At 40.9% G+C, this 15,653-nt stretch overlaps 1 protein-coding gene across 2 annotated transcripts in view; it reads right to left on the reverse strand.

The window, feature by feature from the left end:
• Positions 1 to 1,105: 1,105 nt before the first annotated feature.
• Positions 1,106 to 15,653, reverse strand: part of LOC137969958 (inactive rhomboid protein 1-like) — a 33,039-nt gene continuing 18,491 nt past the window's right edge. For both annotated transcript variants that reach the window (XM_068816379.1, XM_068816380.1), the window contains 6 exons: positions 11,580 to 11,650; positions 7,355 to 7,421; positions 5,771 to 5,944; positions 4,900 to 5,000; positions 4,192 to 4,345; positions 1,106 to 2,608 (listed from right to left, as the gene is read on the reverse strand). In XM_068816379.1, the coding sequence (XP_068672480.1) occupies positions 2,171 to 2,608; positions 4,192 to 4,345; positions 4,900 to 5,000; positions 5,771 to 5,944; positions 7,355 to 7,421; positions 11,580 to 11,650 (1,005 nt within the window). In that variant the 3' untranslated portion in view covers positions 1,106 to 2,170. The remainder of the gene's footprint in view (positions 2,609 to 4,191; positions 4,346 to 4,899; positions 5,001 to 5,770; positions 5,945 to 7,354; positions 7,422 to 11,579; positions 11,651 to 15,653) is intronic.

The raw sequence follows: 15,653 nt of genomic DNA on the forward strand, positions 1-15,653 counted from the left end.
TACAATAAAAAGTATTTTCTCACCTATAAATGCAGATTCTATGTACACGTAAGTACTTTTTAAAAACCTTGACTACCGCTTAACCTGAGGAGTATTTTTGTGTGGGATATCCCCACACTTTGCCAGCACCGGCGTTCTTTCTTTCTTTATCTGTATACGAGAGCCAAGTGTTTGTCACGTGGTCACTATTTGGAAGAGAGAGGACCGTGGGAATGAGAGTTTGTGAGTGGCTGCCATTAAGCCTGGTTTCCGTATGATCAGGTCTGCAACACGATCGCCGATAGGTCTGCGTCACGTCGCAGACCGATGATGGAAACATTTGTCTGCGGCTATCTGCGGCACACGGTCTGGTAACCCCCCACGCAGACTCTCTTGGCCTCGTTCTTTTTTGCGTGTTTATGGACCTCAACCATAAACACGCAAAAAGAGAACTTGGCCAATATCCAGCCATGTTGACCTCACACTTGGTCAAAACCCATATTTATCATATGACCCGTAAGGCCCCGCACGCGCTTTCATTGCAAAACTATTGAGAAAATCCCCGTATGAGGGCCGTACGCGATGGCGCGAGCAGGGCCGGAAAAAGCCGTCCGGCCCTACTAGGATCGCGTACGGCCCTAATACGGGGATTTTCTCAATAGTTTTGCAATGAAAGCGCACGCGAGATGCGAACTAAAACAACTTTGTTGCAATTGCTATATAAATCCCGACTTTTCGGTCAAAATGAGCGACGTAAGTGAACATTCCGAATTTTGTTACCCGGAAAAAAAAAAGGAAAAGCGCGGTGGTCATATGATAAAATGCTTATTGACTGAGTTAGGTCGGGCCGGACGGGAAAATATTTGGCCCTCGGTCATGGCGCACGGTCCGTACGCCATGACCTCGGGCCAAATATTTTCCCGTCCGGCCCTCCCACTCAGTCAATAAGTACATAGTATTGACTTTGACAAGATGTTAGATAATCCCGTGAAAGTTGTTTCTCCCTGACCGTGGCAACCTCGAAAAAAGGCTCGTTATGCAACAAGCCACAAGAACTGGATTTTTTTCTGTACTTTGGCTCTCGCCCCGATTCTTGCGCGTCACTTCTATTCAAAGTAACCCTCACTTTGCAAAATAGTGTTTTATTTCAAATTTTGTTTGAAAAACGAGCAAAGTATCTTCAGCAATAGAGACAAGAAGAGGTTAGTTATGGCCCATTCCAGTCTTATCATCTCCTGAGGGCATCCTTTTTGCATTTGATGACTCTTAGCACTTGCTGTTCATCACAGGTAAAATATAAGTATTTTAGCTAAAGCCTTCTTCTATTCATGCAAATTTTTCAAATTATGTTTTCTGACCATGTGCCATTTAAGCCTGCGGCTTTGGCTGTTCTCGTGTATTCCTCAGAGTTTGATGTGTAACAATAAACAACAATAACAACGAAAAACATCAAATATCTCACTAGCTTCTTTTGACCGTCCACCACCATTTGTGCGACACCACTGCAATGTGTCTTTAAAGATTGGTTCCACACTCCCTATAAACCCCACTAAAATAAAAAAAATGGCAAAGGTACACCACCAATTCTGGGTAATTTCTGGAGTTCGACAAAGCAGTTTACTAAGGACATTTCTTGCTTTCCAGAATCGCTATCGTAGACTTGCGTCTCAATGCGAATACCATATACGTGAAAATGTTTGGTTTTTGATCCAACGGAGATTTATTGCCCTCGCAGGAATTTTACCTGAAGGCCTAGTGCAAAATCCCGAGGCATCACTGTAGTCTTTGTGTATAAAAACTAAAGTGACATAGCATCACATAATTATATAGATGGTAAAATAGTTTCTCTACGGTGTTCTTCCAACAGAATTAGAAGTACGTCGATATTTTCAACATTTCAAGCATAATCCTGACGAGATGTCGGCAATGTTCGTCGATCAAACAGAAGAATGTCGGCCTTCAGCAAATAAATCCTTATGCAACTAACCGCTGGTCAAGTCAGAGAACCCACTTCCTTCGTCCAAAATATCGAGAGAAATAACAACGTCACTAAAATTTTGATTCGCGAAGCTTTCACTTTTATGGGGGAGAATTTTCCTCACTGAACATACTGCTTTCCTTTCCCTTCAACAAAGTCCAACAGAAAATCACTTTAATATTTCCATTCAATCTATATTTACACGATGATCGACTAACGGCGCGTCCTAGGTTCAAGGTATTGTCCGCGAGTGTAGGGCTTGCAAAAGTCCTCGGTGAATGGAATGCAGTTTAAGAACTCGCAACCTTCGCATGTGGAGCCTTGATAACTATAAAAAACCAAAAATCCCACCGCAAACAGTGCAATGACTAACAACAAACACACCACAATTTGAGTCTGCTTTCTTCGACGGTCAAACTCTCCAAACGACACATAGGGAAGGAAAACGAAGGCAAGTAAAAAACCAAACACAAAACCGATCATGTGTGCAAAGTTATCGACGTAAGGAAGCACACCGATGAGCAAAAGAACCAATACTATTGCACATAACTTGATCAAAGCTACAAGCGGACGGGCAATCATCTGCCAGCTCTGAAACAGCTCAACAAACAGGCAAGCGATTATGCCAAAGATGGAGCCGGATGGTCCAACCTGTGCAAAGAGAAACGACACGTGTGAACAACATAACAAAAAGTAAATTAATTAAACGGCTTTCGTTAACAACATAGGAAGCTAAACTAACGATGAAGCAACCGCTAAGGAAAACGATACTAACTCACAATCAGGTGGCTACAACTCGACAGACACATACTAACCAAAGTGCTCGTTAAAGTTCTGATACATTTAAAAAAACTGAGGGTGTCGAAGCAGATTAAGTGCTTTCACTTCGTTAAGTTTCGTTCTTGTTGAAATAGTTCTTATCCCGGTTAAAGGCTGCCGTATCCTGTCTCCTGCCTCATACAACTTGGCCCCAAATCATGAGCTAGAACGCGCTTTTGTACAAGGTGAAAGAATAAAGAACCTTTTATTTTTTGTGTTCCTTAATTGTAGATGTCTTCGTCGACATCCATGAGTCAAGTGAGCCCTAAATTTAATGTTATTTCTGAGAGAGTAGCATATGACAGTCAGGGATTTCGACAGTTTGTAAAGTAGAGGACATATTTCTGAAAGCACCGGACGTGACATGCGAACGCAGAAGGCGCGAGCTACATAGGGGGTCTGGGGAGAATCCAAGATTTGGATTTATGATCTCAGATCACACGAATACCTCGTTTCCACGAAGAATCCGAAAACGGGGTTTTCTGGCGTGACAACCCACTTTTAGCCAGTTATGATTGAAGTAATTTGTATCAAATTGAAGTTGTGCGAAAAAACAACGACTTTCTATCAATTTCGGGGACACTGGAGGAAAAGTTGCACTGAAATCTCATCTTGATTGCTCGCCATGATTCACGCAAATGGCGGGAATTCTCTATTTTCACATTCCCCATAATACACTTCTTTGTTTGCCCCCCAAATTTTGCATAAACCATTGTTTTCAAATGCTCTTGGGACATTGCATATTTCCAAGAGTGTTCGAATTCAATGGTTTGTGTAAATTTTGGGGGGCAAATAAAGTGTATTATGGGGAATGTGAAAAAAGAGAATGTGTACTTTCACAAGACTACCGCTGGCCAAACGCAGTTTTTTTTGGATCCGTTTCCCAAAGAAACGCACGGATCACGAGTCCTAAAAATCTGTTTTCAGATCTGGTCCAATGAAACCACTCGGAGAGTATATTCTTCGCATCAATAATCCATTTCCGGATTTTAGCAAAGAAACGCAAAATCCGCTTTTGGATACAAGGATCCGAAAGAGACGCACCCTCAGAAACGATATTTCCAGTGTTTCTGGAACCCAAGAATCAGCTTCAGGTAAGGCTGGAGTTCAATCAAATTCTCTTCAAACAGTAAGTAAAAAATAATTATAATAGAAAATAAAACCAACCCCTCAAATACTGGAATCAAAGTACCGGACATGGAATGGGAAACGACCGAACGAAACGTCTGGCCTGAAACGAAAACCCTGAATTTCTCGCTATCTTCCTTCAACACGACGTGTGCTATACCGTTCAGATAGCCCTTGAGCATTCAATGTACACTACTGAATTGGTCCAGCAGGAATTCGATTAACAAATTCGGAAAGGAAATGTTTACAACAAATAGGTGTCGCGAATAAACAAAACATGGAATTACCTCAGCTTGATAAGGAAGAAGGATAGCACTGTACAAATATCCACCAATACCACTAAATACATAAATAATTGACAAGCGCAGCCAGCCGGCCATTTTTTCTAAGTCACGCATGATAGTGAAGTGGAAGATCAAGGTACAAGCCAAGTGGATAATCCTAAAACAACAACATCTGTCAGAGCGTGTACTAGGTAAGAGGTCATTCCCTTAAACGGGATTTTTCATTTTTTGGTTAAGAGGTATCAGAACCTATAGGTTTCCATGGTATGTAATGCTTGTTAGTGCTAACAATGATTCGAGCAACCCGGGCGAGCGGCCCGTTTCTCGAAAGTCCCGAAACTTTACGGGCCATTTTCGGGTGTCACAATTCCCTCCGTATCTCAAGAACGGAGAGGAGTTAAGTCGTCAAACTTCACAGTCATTTTGCTTTTTGTTACCTTGAAAACATGTGAAAAGATCGGCTTTCCAAAACAAACGGTTGGCAGTTTCACAAATGGCTTTTCGGGCCCGAAAAGTTTTCGGACTTCAAGAAACGGGCCCCAGGAGTTATACACGGAAGATGTCAAGTCACAGCATTACACAACTTTAGTTAAGTTTAACAAAAAAAACCAAGCAATTCTTTTCACAAATTTATGCACATTAAGTCGAAAATATGAGCAAACGTCCATGACGTTTTAAATTTTAAGGGAATACAACATAACATCAATTTACCCCGCATGCGCAAATATTGCCATCCACAGACGATAGGCTTGATCTGGTTTATCTTTGCGATGGAAGTCCAGCATTCCACATGTATCACTGAGGCAATCTACCTACGAAAAGTTAAGACAGAACACAACACTGGTGTAATCGCCCTAGTCGGGGATTACTATTACACGTGGTGACCAGACTCTTGCTTAAATCAATGTTGAATTACAGTAATTTAAAGGGGCTGTATAACACTTCTTCAAACGAAGTCGGAAGAGAGATTAAGAGAGAGATTTGCGTTTCGACAAAACTGGAAAAATTGTTTGATTAAAGCTTATTTCAGCTTTGCTTATAAGCAACAGATACCAAGTAACTTCTGAAAGTTAGGATAAGAGAATTTTCATGCCCTACAAACACCAACCTGTAGTTTGCCGCTTCACGTAACGCGATGTTAAATCTCTTGAATTTTTCTGAAAGTCAGTGGCTTTCGGTATCAGTTTCCTCAAGATTACAGCCATGGCACTTACTGTCGAATTGCATAAGCGGGGCTTCTCAAATCACGACGAAGCATCTTAGAAATTCCCACAAGAAATAAGATTGATGTTGTGTTTAATGCGTGTACCTCGATTGAACGCAGCGAGGCGGGCAGTCTACTCTCGGGACAAATTTCTCGTTGCGCAAGAGGAATCGGGAAGATTCTTCACTCATTTCGTTCGTCCGAGCAAAATGTTGCGTTCATTCCTTTTCTGGATAACCGCAAAAGAAAATCATCCCCCACCCCTACCCCCAACCCCAATTATGTTTGAAGCTACTTGGCCGTCAGATCGAAATCAGCTTCTTTCATGGCCCCTTTCTCTGACCCAGCTATCCACAGCAGTAAATCACAAATATTTACCTGTGAACAAAGCGTCTTATTTTTATGGTAGGTTCCATTGAAAAACTCGCACTCATCTTTGCTGACAATCCGGCATTTAGCTTCATTACCCATACAACATGGACGGCCAGTGATTTCACACGTCATGTGTGGGTACTCGGAGGGCGACAAATTCTCCTTCGACTTCTCACAAACCTGCGGACAAAGGAAAAACATCAAGCATATTTTCAGGTATTCATTGGGTAGCATGCCCCAATAAACTGAAATGGAACAACATAAAAGAAAGCTTTATTTTTAGGGTTATCACAGAACCAAAACAATTTAAACTCGCATGGCTAGTAAGAAACTCAAATTCAATCAAACCAAGAAAAGCAAGGGAAGAAATTGGGGCGATAATTTTTTCGCCCGTCAAAGAAACTAAAGGCTAATAAAACCGAAGTGTTGATGAATTGAAATGGTTTATTCTCTACAACGAAGACGTTTAAGCCTGGTTTTCACTAGCGACGCAAGAACAAGCATAAGTAGCCTATGCTAGTGAAAACGAACTTCGACATAAGCGTCAAAATCAACTACGGCATGCGCCATTTTGTTCAAATGCTCAGACGTGGGGAAACCGGAACGAGTGCTTTAATTGGCCAGACGTAGCAAATGCTGCGTTTCGTTTTCACGCGACGCAAGCGAACACAAGCATAAGCGCAAGCTTAAGGAGAAGGAAAACTTTGATCAATGTGCTTGCGATTGCGTTTGTGCTTATGTTTGCGTCAACCCCGTTGTCATGGTGAAATAAGCGCTCTTTTGCTTGCGTCGCTTGTCAAAAACCAGGCTTTAATGTTTTGTCACAGTAAAATCTTTCCCAAGATTACAACTCATCAAGTGGCACATCGACTCGACTTGGCTACAGAGTGGCAAAATAAAACAATACTTTACGTGACAAAAGGACCGAACAAAATCCTCCTAAAATTTGCTATGAACTGATCCGAATAAATTATGTCAATTAGCCAACGTAACAGAGGCAACGGTTGACGAGTTTTATCAAACGAGCACGTCTGTAATCAGCTACACCGGTAATAACAAAAGTTTAACTCCGAGACAATTTTCTTTCTCTCGACGACAATTTTGCGTTCACAAAAGTCACAGAATTCACAAGAGGATAAGCGTTTGATATGTCCGGTCAAGTGCCCAGGAATCGGTTGTTCAAAAGGTGGATAACGCTATCCACCGAATAAATCACTATCCAGCGGATAAACACTAGCAAAAGCAATTGAGTTATCCAATAGATAGCGCTATCCACCCTTCGAACAACTGAGGCCTGGGGCCCGTTTGTCGAACGTTCCGATAACTTTTCGGGCCCGAAAAGCCATTTGTGAAACTGCCATCCGCTTGTTTTGGAAAGCCGGTCTTTTAAAATGTTTTCAAGGTAACAAAAAAGAAAAATCACTGTGAAGTTTGACGACTTAAATCCTATGCGTTCTTGAGATACAAAGGGAATTGTGACACCCGAAAATGGCCCGTAAAGTTTCGGGACTTTCGAGAAACGGGCCGCCCAGATCACAAACAAAAATTGCTTTCACACAAGGTCGAGTAGATACTGGAGATGTCACTTACTGGCCATTTGGTAATGTCATCTGGATCCCATTCATCTGGAGCTACAGAAGGTGGATCTAAACATGTCCTGTAAAGCAAAAAGTCCGCGTAGAAAATTGACTTTCCATTGACTTCAAGAAATTCAAAATAAAAGGATCACCATAAAAAAAATTCTAATGGGATAAGTTTGAACCTTTTCCTGATAGACAGGCCGAAGCAAACTAAAAAAACTAGCCATTTGAAAACTAAAGAGGAAGCAACACAGGTCACGATTTCCAAACCTCGAAATTACAAGGATAGTTAGTGAAAGAATTCAAATCGGTGTTACTTGCATGAAGTACACCTTAAAGAGGTTGTCTCACAGTGCTTTATTCCATAACTGTTAACTGAGCTGCGTTTTGTTTTCCAGGAGATTCAAGTTGTCTTTACGTAATATGTAGCTCTAAGAATAGTGCACGATATTGTTTTGGTATCGTAAATCACTATAGTGCCAAGGTAGATGCCTTAGGTAAATAGCACCCTGAGAACATGTGAAGTTACTAATAGAATACTAAACCCACAAAGATTGAAGAAAATAAAAGGGAATCGAGAAACATTGGCTTCGAGGCTGACATGAAGTTCACTTCAACTTCTTTTTCACAGCAAGTTTAAGAGTGTACTCTGAGGGTCTGACAGCTTTCCACGACAAAAGTTCACTGAAGTTACTCTCTATCTGGTGGGGTTAGTATCTGGATGGGAGACCTCAAAATATACGGTTTGCTGTTAGAAACATAGGACCAAAAACATATTTTAACGCTCAAAAATGCGAATTAAGAAAGGTACAAATTTTGAAAGGCCGCTTTATGCAAAACATACATTGATGCAAAAGTAAATAAAAATTGATATACAGTTTTTAGGAAGAGCAAAAGGAAGTTTTTTAGGAAGTGTCGATCGAGTAAAAAAAAAATGCCATCAGCAACAAAATTTGCGACATAAAAACAACATAAATTTTGTGCCGCAAATATTAAAAAGTTTGCATCAGCAAAAAACATTTTTGCTACGTTCGATTTTTCTATTGTACTTTTGGCTGCACAAGTAAATAGCAAAATCGAAAGTGACACCGTTTTCTGCGGCCGTCTGTGATCAAGTTACTTTGCTTTTTACTAACAACTCACGAAACAAAGGAAACATATCTGACACAAAGGAAACATATCTGACAAAATGACAGCAAGGCACCTGGTTTTTGTTTTCGTTATTTTTTTTTTCGTTCAAGTGTCATAAAGTTCGACAGGAAATGTGCGAATTCAACACAAAGATCACATTCGTCTAACTCTTGAGGTTAACCATTCTGCAAAGTCAAAAATTCACTCTCCTAGACGAGATTGTTTATCACCAGGTAATTCCATCGTTTTGGAAATAGCGGCTACGTTATTATTCATCAATGTCACAAATTCTTGCAGATTTTGGGGCTCATTTGTTCAAATTCAAGCACGCTTCCAACAGACCCGTTTATTTTCGTGATATATGCACGCGCTGCGGGCCTATTTGTCACTAGTGATATGCACTCTTACACTAACTCGCTCACTCTTACAACCCGATGACATTGTGTGTAGTGCACTTATAAAGTGCACTAACAAAAAACCGGTTTGGCGAACTTTTAAAATGTATTTATAATTATTTATGAATTGAGTTCGACATGGCAGTGAGTGCAACCAAGTCGTGCTACTGCCGTGTAGCACGGCAGCCTCTTCCGCGCTACTTGACAGTAGCACAACTTGGTTTCAAACGTCGTACTGCTGCCGAGCTAAAAGTCAAATTTAATTCGATCAATCAAGTTCGACAAGGCACCACCTGCATTTAGAAACCTAACCTCTTCATCTCTTCGAAGATTGATTAAGGACGGGACAGCTTTCTTAGCCACAAAGAACCACGCAATAAAAATGGCTGTATCAAAACACTAAATACGGACCACGAAAACAGTGTTTTGGTCTACGTGATTAAATGTGGCACTAGAGTTGACTGGAAAACTTTCGTTTTCAAAACTATTATTTTCAAAGCACACGGCAAAATGCATGCACCTGTAAGTGCTGGGATGGCGCAGTGGTACATACATACATACATACATACGTTTATTGTAACCCCCAATTTGGGCTTTTCGGTTACAAAAAGGAATAATAAATAAACGTTACATTTAAAAGCTAGAATCAATTACAAAGGACCTCTGAATATAATTTACAAGTTAACTGAACACAAATGTCCTCCACTTAATAGCTTCTGCGCTAAACGACGCCTGAAGCAGTTTACACTGTCCGCAGCTTTCAAATCATTACAAATACTGTTCCAAAGTTTACATCCACGATATGTAAACGAACGTTGTCCATATGACAGACGACATAAAGGGATGTGGAAAAGATTGCATGATCGCGTAGCCCTAGTATGAATTTGAGAGCGAGATACAAATATATTAGCCAGATGTTTCGGGACTAAATTATTAGGACATTTATATACCATTACAGCATCGTTGAGAAGGAGTCTGTCCTTAACAGTGAGCCAGTTGAGGGATCTTATGCCGTCTGAGATGTGGTCATATTTCCTGAGACCTAACACGATACGCGCAGCAAAATTCTGTACTAATTGGAGTTTCTTCACATTACTTTGAGATGTGTTAGCCCATACAGTTGAGCAATAAAAGAGTTTACTAAAAACAAAAGCGTTCATCACTAATAAAAGAGACTTTCTGTCCAGAAGGTGTTTAATTCTACTAATCTGTTTTAATTTAAATAGACAATTAGAGGTAGTTTTAGCAACATGATCGTTGTAAGTTAAGAACTGGTCGATGAGGACACCGAGGTCCTTAGCCACAGAAACTGGTGTTATTTCCTTCCCTAAAAGTGAGATCGACACTGGAGGCAATTTACGCAGTAATTGAGGCACTCCCACGAGTAAGACTTTGGTTTTCTCCGGATTAATTAGTAAGGAATTTTGGCAGCACCATCTACAAATTTCTCTTAGGTCTTCATTCAAACAGCGGAATGCATAGCTTATGTCAGTTGAGCGGAAAGAAAGGTAAAGTTTACCGTCATCAACGTAACACACAGACTTACAATGGCCTGGAACAGCCAGGAGATCGTTTACATAGATGGTAAATAGTACAGGTCCCAATATAGAACCTTGTGGATCTCCATATTTTAGGGGAAGAGAGGCTGAAACAGCATCCACAATCCGTACTCTTTGGCTACGACCAGACAGGTAACTGTGAAACCACTCCAGGCTAGATGACGTAATACCTATTTGTTGTAGTTTCTGAAGGAGAATATCGTGTCGGACACTGTCAAATGCCTTAGACATATCTAACAGAACAACAGCAGAGACTTCACTCTTATCGATAGACATAAGAAAATCATCTGTTACATGTAAAAGAGCAGTTTCTGTAGAATGAAATTTACGATTGCCACTCTCGTGTTAAACTTGGTTAAGTCTCCAATTTTAAGATTTTTAGGAAGGGTTACGTTTTTACAAACGTTGGCCGTGTAGCACTTTATATTTCAACAGACATGGTTCATATGGAGTACAAAACTCGCACTTCTCATTACACTCTAATCAGTTAAGTCTGTTGAAATATAAAATGCTACACGGCCAACGTTTGTAGTAACGTAACCCTTCCTTGTACTTGTACATGTTCATTGCCGTGACTTTAAAATCTTCAGTTCCCACGGTCTGCACCCGTCTGACCTTGTAGCTCAGTCAGTAGAGCAGCGCTGATCTAACCCGAAAGTCGTGGGTTCAATTCCCACACTGGTCAGAGTTTTTCTCTGTCCTTATGTGGGCCCATTTCCATTAGTAGGACTACGTTCACATGGTTCTTATGGGGTACAAAACTAGCACTTCTCATTACACTGTTATCAGTTAAGTCTGTTAAGATTTTTAGATTAGATAACGAGCCAGTTATTAGCCATCAAAAACTGATAAATTCTTAAATGGCAAAAGCGCTAATGATCCCATACATTTTTTGTAAAATTTCAAAGCATCGTTGCACGGCACAGCTTACACAGCACAGCTTACGGTATATCGCGGTCAAATTTTCAGAGATGGCTTATTATGCAATGCACTTTTAATATTCAGTATTTTATTCTCGGATGACTGATTACAAAAGGTTAGCCTTATGCTAATAACGCAACAAATGTAAACAAACATTCCCTTGTATGAAGCGGTAACTGCCTCAAATTTAACAATATCTGTCGTTAGGAAAATTTGTTTTAGCACTTACTCTGGATCTTGTCCACAGACAACTCTCGTCTTGCCGTTGGTGGAGACGTTATAAAAAAAGGCAAATGCTTTCTATAATTAAAAACAAGGTAACTCTGATTAACTGAAGACATTAGGCTCCGGTCAAACTTTAAATGTTTCGTGACCAAACTTTCCCCGTGTTTAATGACGTGGCCAAACGCTTTCAAACAAGCCACCAAACACGCTCCCAACAGCTGAGTTCGAAAAGGATTTCGGGCATCTTGAATACGTATGACTCACTCTCGTCCTAGAGGCCGCGATTCTTTCGGTCAGCACCAAGAATAACGACCTCTGGCTGGTTCCGAAATACGCGCAGTCCCTGTGGGGGTCTATTTTGGTAACCGTTGACAGCTACTAATTATTTCAAATTCCGACCAGTTCCGAATTTGAAATATAATTAGTAGCTGTCAACGGTTACCAAAATAGACCCCAACAGGGACTGCGCGTATTTCGGAACCAGCCAGAGGTCGTTATTCTTGGTCCTGAACGAAAGAATCCCGGGCTCTGGGAAGGAGAATGCGGCCAAAATCTGTATCGTAATACGCATGCGCGCGCCAAACATGTTTGGTAAACACCCAATCTCGACCCCACAGCTCTTCCCTATTACGCATGACTGAGGGAGAGGAGAGCTCTGGGGAACCCTGAAACAAAGGGTCTTCTCATTAGCTTTCCTGAAGACCGATGAAAAGCGTTTCTGATTGGTACACTCATGTTAGCACGAGGAGTGAGCAAGCGCCAAAAGGTTCAAATAACCAATTTTTGGCTATGAGAACCCTACGGCGCATGTTCTTCTAGACAGAGTTTCCCAGAGCCTCGGGTCATGCGCAGACATAAGATCCGAGGCTCTGGTGACGAGAATGGTAAACACTGTACATCAAACATGATAACAATAGCGATGTTTGATCAGATGTTTGATGGATTTCAAATTTTACCAAACACTATTAAACAGCACCAAACAAGGTAGCCAAAGGACAAAATATTTGGTCACCAAACATTTTACGTTTGACTGGTACTTGCGGTAATTTAACGTTCGCGAGTGAAATGGAAGGGAGATTTGAATAGGTCTTGAGCAGGGACGGTACAAAACGTGGACCCCTAAACTGGACCCCACTCGAGAGAAGAAAGAAAACAATAGATGGCTTTCACAGTGATGTAATCGCATTCTAAAATCAAAATCGCAAGGTCTTCATGCATTTTTATCGAAAGGAAGTTGAAGATGACCTAGAAATAAATCGTTCTCAAGTTTCCAGTTCTGAAACGTCTTTCGTTTCGAAAATACAGCATTTTGAATTTCCGAATTGTCACCTTGCGTGACACCAAGATACAAAGCTATAAATGTCTATCTCTTATGAATCTCAGCAGTTTGAGCCTTTCAAATACATTAGGAGATGTTAAAAATACTCGGTGTGTAGCCAGACATCAAAAATTTGGTAAAAGAGGAATTCAAAAGTTTACACTGGCTAAAAATTCTTATCGTCTCGGACGTTTCGGCTACAACTGTTGCCTTCTTAAGCAAACGATAAAAAATGCAAGTGTTTAACGGCGTCCTGTATAGTAATATTAAATATCTCGAAAGAATTCCTTAAGGTAACACGTCGCTAGTCCCAAGAGTGTTATTAATGACGCTAGAAGTTGTTAATGTTTTTGTATACGCTAGGCAGCTCTATGTGTTCGTTTATAGAGTTCTCATCTCGCACGGAGTACCATTGGGCGTTCCATCTCCGCCAAAAATCGAAGTTGTAACACAACATCCAACTTTGCACATCGACATCGGATTGTGTCATGTCAACATTAATATTCACGAAAACAAACTTCGAACTTACCAACACAATGTCGGTAAATACAAATCAACTTCCAACTTAAACGATCAACTTTTCATTTTACGTCGCTAATACCAAGTTTTTAGGTCAACTTTACATTTCATGTCGTCAATACCAAGTTCGTAAGTTTAGACATAGGGACTTTAACATAGACTACGATAATCTGTAACGGAAAGTTGGACTTCGTCAGATCAAGTTCAACATTGTAGCTCCATGTTCGTCGTTACGTCCCAAAGCAATTCTTACCGCGAGCCCAAATCCGCCAATAATTATGGGATGTCAAAAATTGACGTCATTGACAGTGATAACAATGGGGGTGACAGGCCTACACAACTGCTATACACGTGTTTTAGCCAGCTTAGAGTTTGTTGCTATGGCCTTTGCGTGTTCTTTCACGCGTGTTTTTAGCGCGCGTGATGTCTGGCCAACGTAAACACTATCACAGTCTTTACATTTGATCTTGTACACGATTCCTCTGGAAGCCTCTTTCCCGATTTTGTCGTTTGGTTTTTTTTACTACGTTGGAGATGGTACGAATAGGCTTGTGGGCGACCTTGATGCTAAAACTTCGAAGAACTTTTGCGACTTTCTCTGAAAAACCCTTGGCATAGGGCAGGATAACTAAACCACGCTGGTCGGTATTATTCAATTCTTGTCGTCTATTCAGTTGGCGGTCACTGTGAATGAAATTAGCGGGGTAGTTATTCGCGGCAAGGACTTTCGCTACTCGCTTAGTTTCCCTAGATGCTTCCTCCTTGGTGGAAACACCATATGCTCCACAGTCATGAAATAGATTTGGAGAATGTGGAAATTGTTGACAGGTCACCGACGTGGCGACAAAGACTAACTCTTGAAGCGTGGCACTCCTTGAGTGAGGCTCCAGCACTCATCTCCGTGCGAGATGTGAACTCTATAAACGAACACATAGCGCTGCCTAGCGTATACAAAAACATTAACAACTTCTAGCGTCAATAATACTCTTGGGATTAGCGACTTGTTACCTTAAGGAATTCTTTCGAGATATTTAATAGTACAGTCAACTCTCTCTAAGACGGACACCATCGGGACCGGCCTCAGCTGTCCGTCTTAGAGAGGTGTCCGGCTTATAGAGAGTCGACGTAACATGACCCCAGGAATTTTGAGATAATAATGCTGAACCTGTGCACAGTGAATACGCGTCTGTTTAAAGTTTGTTTTAAGTAATTTACTTGAACGAAACCTACTTGTTTTAGATTACAATACAATTCGGTTGTCACCTTCAAGTTATTTTTTGAATGGGACAATGACTGATTTAATTTTAACTTGTACTGTATGTATTCCGGCGACAAGATAAGAGCTGTCAATTAAACGTCTGGTGTTAAAAAGAGTCACGTACAAGAATTTTTCTTCCCTAAATCGTAATTTGCGGTCACATTCAGCAACTCACAAGTGTCCGTTGTCCGTCTTAAGGAGGTGTCCGTCTCATAGAGAGTTTGGTTATAGTAAAATGACTCAGAAACGGCCGGGACCACCACCAAGTGTCCGTCTTTCAGAGGTGTCCGTTAAGAGAGAGTTGCTTGTACTTTACAGGACGCCGTTAAACATTTGCATTTTTTATCCTTTGCTGACGAAGGCAACAGTTGTAGTCGAAACGTCCGAGAGGGATAAGAATTTTTAGCCAGTGTTAACTTTTTAATTCCTCTTTTACCAGATTAGGAGATGTGTTCATACACAAGTATTTATCTCTTGGCCTTTTTCATTTGAAGGATTTCGAATTTATTTTTTTGTTGCGTGACAGTGAAATCTGAGGATACGAGAAGCAAAATAAAATAATAAATAATACCGCGCATCTTAATAGGCCATGTCCGAGTTCATGTCTGCCTCCTCTTCAAAGCGAGTCTAAGTGCAAAGTTTTTGTGATGGTAATTATTCTACTTTACATATGAATGAAAACTAATTTTCATAAGAAAAACTTCGCACTTAGACTCGCTTTGAAGAGGAGGCAGACATGAACTCGGAAATGGCCTATTCCTCCATCCATGCATAACCACAATCCCTTGCGTTTCGAAGAAAAAGGTGTTCTTCAACCGATTAGAGAGCTGCCTCGTTCGTTCGCTTCAGGCTCACTCGCTGCGGGAACTAAAAGGTAGTGCCGGAGAAACGCAGTGGTCTAAACAACCACTTGACATTCGTTGAAGCAAGCTTTTCAGTGAAGCCACTCAGTTGTGAGCAGGTTTTAATTTGTTGGGCGCATG

This window comes from Montipora foliosa, chromosome 9 (assembly GCF_036669935.1).
Source record: "Montipora foliosa isolate CH-2021 chromosome 9, ASM3666993v2, whole genome shotgun sequence".
NCBI lineage: Eukaryota > Metazoa > Cnidaria > Anthozoa > Scleractinia > Acroporidae > Montipora > Montipora foliosa.